A 7,552-nucleotide genomic window follows, 5' to 3' on the forward strand; every position below is an offset into this window, starting at 1 on the left:
GGAAGGGGGAGGCAGGGGCCTACTGCCCCGCTGTCATTGGCATAGATCGATCTAGTTAACTCCATGACAGTGTATTATATGCAGAGGCATCAACGTTTGCCTTCTGAAAAATGATGCAGATTTCTACTCCAAAATAATAAGCAAAAAATCTAACCAACAAAAATGGACTGAATTGCCAGTGTTCACACATGAAGAGATGAATAAGTGTGAAAGACCTTGGCTCCAGAGAATAATCTTTGAAAAGAAAGGTTTTTGTTTGCTAAATTAGGAAGAGCATGGCCAGCAGGTCGAGGGAGGTGATCCTCCCCCTCTACTCTGCCCTGGTATGGCCTCATCTGGAGTACTGTGTCCAGTTCTGGGCTCCCCAGTACAAAAAAGACAGGGATCTCTTGGAAAGAGTCCAGCAGAGGGACACAAAGATGGTGAAGGGCCTGGAGCATCTCCCCTTTGAAGAAAGACTGAGTGAACTGGGTCCGTTTAGGCTTGAGAAAAGAAGACTGAAAGGGGACCTGATCCAGGTCTAAATATCTAAGGTGTGGGGGGCAGAGTGGCGAGGCCAGACTCTTTTCAGCAGTATGTGGAGACAGGACAAGGGGAAATGGCCAGAAACTGCAGCATAGGAAGTTCTGCACAAATGTGCACAAGAACTTCTTTATGGGAGGTTGACGAAGCACTGGAACAGGCTGCCCAGGGAGGTTGTGGAGTCTCCTTCTCTGGAGATACTCAAGACCCGATGGACACCTACTTGTGTGACCTGGTGTAGGGAACCTGCTTTGGCAGGGGATTGGACTCAATGATCCCTTCCAATCACGACGATTCTGTGATTCTGTGAAGTCAATATTGTTTTCTTTTGACACAAAATATTTCATCTATTTTGCTAAATACAAATAGAACCAATTAAAAAACTCAGACAAATTAATTTGCTGTACTGAAATGTATTTAGACATCCACGAGGTTTTGTCATCAGTCTCTTTTTAACTATAGGAATTAGTATGTTATTCCAAAGTATCAAAGTATCAACTTATAGTGAAGTTTCCTGTAAGTAGCTGATTTTATTTTAGTAGCAATGAACATTAACTCTATTTTTTTCTGATTATACAGATAGCTTAACTGTGTAGTAATTAATTGGCTAGTATTAAACCTAGCAAGAGAAATAAATGTCATCTGAATTTAATCTATGAACAAAAAGTGTAGTTCACAGTTTCATGTTGAATTTTATAATCAATTTCTATTCAGAAGGATTTGTAATGTAAGTTTCTATTGCTTTCACTTCTTTGGCTAAGCTGAAATGCAAACTGAAACTAATACTGACTGTGATAAGGTTATGCCAACCAGATGCTGAAGATGTGTATTTGTAATGTAATTCACAGACATTCTGCAAGAGCCATAGCATTTTATTAACTGTTGATCAGTTGCTAACGTTGAATCTTACTCTGCCTAGCACATCCAACAGAATCAAAAGCCACAACATCCTGTGAAACAGAACTACCTCTGGCGATCTCATCAAGATTTTCATTTTGAGATTAACAATATAATCAGTCAATGCTGGGTGTAATTTCTGTTTAAGTAAAACAAAAGACTATCACATTATTTTAAAATAGGATACACATCCTTTATAAACAAGTTTTCCCTCGCATTCTTCAAGCCTAAGACAAAGATCTGAACTGGAAATGAGAGAGAGAAAAAAAGAACAAAACACAAAATTGGATGCTTTATCCTTCTCATGAATCTGCATATTGAAATGATGTCCAAATATAAAATATTCACCCTTGGCAGGGCAAAAGGCAACCATTTTGATCCTTCCTCAAAATAGGATTCAGGTTGTGGCTAGCACTGAACTGGCTTTTCCTCACAGATACACTGCTAGAGAACAGTGTAACTCTAAGAACTGTGCTTTGCCATGCATCTGAAAAGTAAATAGAAAGTCAGCCTAAGCTACATGTCCTCTCCCCAGCACTGAGTAAGCTATCATTTTTGGAATCTGGACCGACTGGAAATAATACCATTTAAAGCTCAAATTTTCCAAAAAACCACAACCATGTGCTCCACATCCTATAGAAATTCTAGAAGCAGAGGCAGATTTCTTAAGAAATGTAAAAACAGAGACTAAAGAGCCAGGCTAAATTCCATTTGGTTGCTTTCCTGACAAAAAGAATACCTACATATTGCTTCTGTGGTTGCTGGTAAAAAATAAAGCATTTTTAACCAAAACCAGCAAAAACAAATCAAATGATTGGGATGTCTGTCTAGAATGAAAGCATCGGGATTCTTTCAGTGAATAGACTATAGCACTCACCTGCTCAGAATATAATGATTCCAGCTCAGAGCTCCAACTACAGACAGGTGGCCAAACATATTTCTCAATCTCCTTTTCCTTTCAATGTCCCACAACTGCCAATACAAAACAAACACACAGAACAAATGCAAATTTAACAGAAAAAAGAGAGAGAAAAAGAGAAGGAGATAGAGAGAGAGAGAAATATCTTAGTTTTCTTCATTTTTTTGCAGGTAAACAATTATTCAGTTCTGATATGACATACAGACAACTTCAAGCTCATTCATTTCACACTATTTTTTTCACACAACATTTCACTTTATTTTATTTTAAGAGAATGTGCATCTCTAAATGTAAAGCTATTTATATGCCAGTATTTGAAAGTGTGTGTTTGAAAGCACTGGCGTACTGAATCAGAACTCTATCAGATAGATCCCCATATTATCCAGTATCGTATCCAACATCCCACAAAGACTTTTCAAAAAAGGACTGTTCAACAACAGCAGACAGAGTTTTATGTGTATAATCTGAAGTGAAATTCAGAGATGTGAATCTATGTGTACAATTTTTGCTCAAGTTCTAAAAGTATCTGTCTCTACTAGAGTGATCTTAGCAAGGGAGATACAAAAAAGACTGGCCTATGCTGAGAAAAATAATTAAAGAGTTCCAATTACTGATGAAAAGAAAATCTGACTCCCTCTGTGCAGTTATTCTGTAACATGAAGGATGATGTAATTGCTATACACCATCCACAGAAGAATTTTTCTGTATTTAAGCCAACCTTCTTCGTTTGTTTCATTAAACAAAGCAGATTGTCTCATGGACACTTCAGCTAAAAACTGTGAAAGATAAAAAAGTAAAATATTAAGTACTTGCACTTCTCCATCACTAGTGCCAACAGCAAGGCAAGTTCCTTCTTTTATCCAAGCTAGAGATGAAATGTATTTGGAACTGGAATTTAAATCGATGCTTTCAATGCCTTGAAGAGTTTTTCCATTCCAAATATACGCAGCAGATCCTAGAGCAACAGCAATGAGATTTTGAAGGTTCCAGTCCAATATGTTTAGATCTAGAAAAAAGCTTCTAAAAATTACTGCAAGAAGGTTAGAGGTAATTAGCTGGGGGGGGGGAGGGGTGTATGGCTGGGGCAGAGGCTTTTTTTTAACAGCTACAGGAAAAACTCATGGCATTGCTTCAATGAAGCCATTACTAGCTCATATTCAACTAGGACATAAATGAGAACTAAATGAAGGTGAGTATTTCTAACAATAAAAGATCTTCATTAGGTTAACTACCACAAATTTGTATATTTATACAGAAGAATATGACTTACAGATTCCTCACTAAATGTTTTTACACCTATCATCCATCATTTTGGATGGCCGCATCACTCAAATTTCTGCCACCAGAAATAAGTGTTCTCCAGTACCAGCTAGAATTGCAAAAACATTCTTGTTCCAAAATAATTCATGTTATTGGTAAGGACATAGGAGAAAGACTACGTGCTACAGTTCTTCCTTGACCTAGTACTAACATTTACTCTCCATGTGACAGAAGAAAAATGCAGAAAGGAATCAGAGAAACTCTGCACCTCTCTCGCAGTTTGCTCAGTAAGAAAATACAAGAAATACTGTTTTCACTTATGCTAGGTGCACTACAGACCCTGGCAAAGGAAGTCATTACAGCAGTTAGTCTCAGAACAGCCTGCTGTGTCACGTAGGCCAGGAGTTGGTATGCAACATCTAATAGTTGCACAGAACAACAGTACACTCTCTAATGTCAATGCAAATCGTCAGCTGTTGCATTTATGATAGCTTAAAAGTCATTTTAAATGATCCCTGAAGAAAATAATTAGCATAGGCCAAGGTCTGATGCTGTGCTTCAGTAACTAAAATCACTCTGAGGAACAGCTTCATCTTTCAGTCAGCTGTTTGATTAGAGTCCTGATTCCTACAGTCAGAAATACGCACTAAAAAATAACTTCCAAAGAATTCTACTAATGCTATTATTTTGTGGATACACCTTATGCATAATCATGAAAAATCACTTACATAGAAATCCAGACTCAATCTGGATACAAACAAACTTTTGCCTTGCTCATAGATTTACATCTAAAGAATGCTTGCAAGAACAGGTTAGGGAAAAAAAAAAAGAAAAAGGAAACAAAACACAAACAACAATCGAAGCACAGGAACAATTTCTAACACTTTCAACTATAGAGTTGCTAGGGCTTCAGAAGTGTTTTAATATATTTGCCAATGTAGAACAGAAAACCATGCAGTTTTCTGTGCATGTTTAATTTTACCACCAAAGATGTACGTGAGAATTTAGTTCAGAAGATATCTATCATCTAAACCATAAACAAATCACTGGTTTCTCCCATAACTAGAGATTTCAAAGTCTGTTAAATAAGGTTGCTGTGTTGACAGGATGCTAACAGCTGAAATGTCCTTAGCATAGAGGTATGTTCATTGGTCTGATTTTAAATTTGAATTGAGACCTATTGCTGAAAAAAGGTGCATGAGAGCTAGGTGATAATGATTCTAGGGTATGATCAGTAATCTCTACATATTGGGACAGGCAGTTTTCAAAGCTGCAAATTTCTAAGAAAAAATGACATCATGCGTAAGTATTGGAGAATTCCCATTTGATCTAAGGATAAATGCCCTTGCCATCTTTCTTGAAGTATATGTAAGTGTTCTCAATCTCTGCAGAAGCCTCAGTCATAAGAAAATAACTTACAGTAATCATCACGCAAACCAGTAATATGAAGCCTCAGTTCTGGCTCCAATGTCACTGACGGCCTCATGATGGTAACAGTTCTGAACTCATTCTGCATCTCTTCTTGGCATCCTGCATTTGAAGATTCATCACACACAGTTCAGTCATGCAAAATACCATCAGTTTTCCTCACACCAAAGACTTTCACGCTCACTATATTAATCTCTGTCTGTGATCCACAGATGCCTAGATGGGTCTAGCTTCTCCTGGCTAGGCTAAAACACTGCACAGAAAAGTCAGTGAAATCTTCCTTTTACCAGCTCTATCAAATCTCCACGGATGCACTCAGCTACAGTGGAGAACACAGTTTGCTATATTTTGCTTAAACTGCATCACAGTCCAGTATAGAATATATTTGATGTCTTTGTCTGGTTAGCTTCTGTGAGAAGTTGCTAGTAGCAGTTCACATGGGCTCTCCCACCTCAAAACCCCTCTTGCACCAAATAACCTTTTTGGTTTCTGACGTTAATTTCTCTTCATAGGTCTCCTCTATCAACATCTAGCACAGGAAAAGGTTTTTAAACCCACTTTGATGACAGCATTCTAAGCTTGTGACCACACAAACTTCAGAAACTGAAGCAGTAAGTTTCAAGTATGAGCAAGCAGAAGAGTCAGCCTTTGTGGTCATTGTCTACGTGATTCTGCAACAACCGCTAAGCATCATAGAAAAAAAAGATCATTATCATCATTAATCATTTAAAGCTACATATTTATGTGTAAGAATTTATCTAGCTGTAATATTCAGTGTAGAGATCTGGAAACTAATATTTCTATACTTCTCTTCATGCTTTGACTTCGTTTTTCAAATATTCCCCAGAGAAGAGCACTTAGAATGAATGCCAAAACTTCACAGGCAGAAGACATTATCCAATTCAACAACCAATCTATCTGTTAATAAAAATCAACGCTGACAAAATTTTTGCACTCTGAAATGTAAATACACACAATATAATCCTATACAGAAGTCTTATAAATGACAAATTGTGGAGAACTTTATCTTACAGTTATTTCACCCTCAGTCTTATCCCCTAGCCAAAAATGAATTTCTGTCAAAAAACAACTGTTTCTCCTTTCAGCTGTGATACCTGTCATAGAATCACAGAATCATAAAATCATTAAGATTGGAAAAGGCCTCTAGGACCATCAAGTCCAACCAATAAAAGGAAGGCCAAGGCCTTCAGTCTTCCATCAATGTACTAAGTATGACCCTGCTGCCTCTTGCCCACTGAGCACATGGGACCAGCAATGATGCGGTGCATCTCACTGGGATGCAGCTCAGACCTAGAGCACATCCATCAAGGATGTAGGCTCATGGCTGTGGGAAGGAACTTCCATGAATGAGCCAGAAGTGCTGCCTGAGGGATTTACCACAATGGTGGTATCTTCTTGTGAGAAGTGCCTCCCTACTGTCCCAGTGTTGCCCCAGGTGCTTTGGGGTCAAGTGCACCAGAAATATCAGTGGTGTGCATATAACACAGACCAAATAAGTCAAATCCTCCACACAAATAAAAGCAGAAGATGAGCAAGAAATGGGCCACAGTGATTTTCCTCTAAAAGTCTGTGGAATTAAAAAAATCAAGATTTGCAGGAATGATTGCCTGTAAGACCTTATCTGCCCAATGCAAGATATAACAATCCATTCTAACCCTAAAAAAGGTTTAATATCACTGAAATGTGATTAGTGCGTACAGAAAAATATGTATTTCAAACATTTACTTTTTTTTAAATTATCAACCACTTCCAAACCCAGCCAAGTACAACAGTTTAAGAAAACTGAAGCACTTAGTTACAACAGTCAGAGAATAACAACACTTTTGAGATACTCTGAAAATGATCTCTAATACTGGTAGCTGGGATTAAGCACTGAGAAAGGATGAAATGATCTGCATAACTTATTTCATTTTTCTCTTCTCATGAGTAATCCATTTCAAATTCATAGAGATCATGCTTTCAGCTCTGTTCACATACTTTGTGGACACATGAATGTGCTTTACAGAATTTTTTTATCAATGGAAAGTAAGCTTCATTATCCCATTTTGTGTTATTTTACCTGAGTACTGGAAGATTATCACTGGCTTTTGAAAGGATTTTGGCTTTCACATGCCTGTGTCAGTTCTCAAAATAAGATTCAAGAAGTGCTAAGTAGTCAGTATTGTAACACAAGACCACTCAGTCAACAAGTAGGTGGGTGGAATAAAAGCCAGTATTCTTGACACATGTATTCATTCGCCATCAGGAGAAAAATACTATGACTAATCCCTATGCTGATGCTTCTGAAGGCTCTGAATTAAGCTTTATTTGTACAGTAACAAATAAATATATATATAAATATATAAATATATATAAATATATCACATACTCCACAACTTCTTCCACAGGAGCTGAACTTCAGGCTCATGTAGAGGTTGTTTCTCACTGTCCTTACATGAGCATGAATCAGGTCCTGACTGGTAAGAATTCAGCACATACAGAAATAGCCAGATCACACAAAAAAAA

At 37.6% G+C, this 7,552-nt stretch overlaps 1 protein-coding gene across 1 annotated transcript in view; it reads right to left on the reverse strand.

The window, feature by feature from the left end:
• CDC20B (cell division cycle 20B) overlaps positions 1-7,552 on the reverse strand; it is a gene marked incomplete at its 5' end in the record, with an annotated part of 22,028 nt that overhangs the window by 8,949 nt on the left and 5,527 nt on the right. The window contains 3 exons of the mRNA XM_031557223.1: positions 2,297-2,391; positions 3,148-3,344; positions 5,018-5,128. Of these exons, the coding sequence (XP_031413083.1) occupies positions 2,297-2,391; positions 3,148-3,344; positions 5,018-5,128 (403 nt within the window). The remainder of the gene's footprint in view (positions 1-2,296; positions 2,392-3,147; positions 3,345-5,017; positions 5,129-7,552) is intronic.

Source organism: Meleagris gallopavo, chromosome Z, assembly GCF_000146605.3.
Source record: "Meleagris gallopavo isolate NT-WF06-2002-E0010 breed Aviagen turkey brand Nicholas breeding stock chromosome Z, Turkey_5.1, whole genome shotgun sequence".
Lineage (NCBI taxonomy): Eukaryota > Metazoa > Chordata > Aves > Galliformes > Phasianidae > Meleagris > Meleagris gallopavo.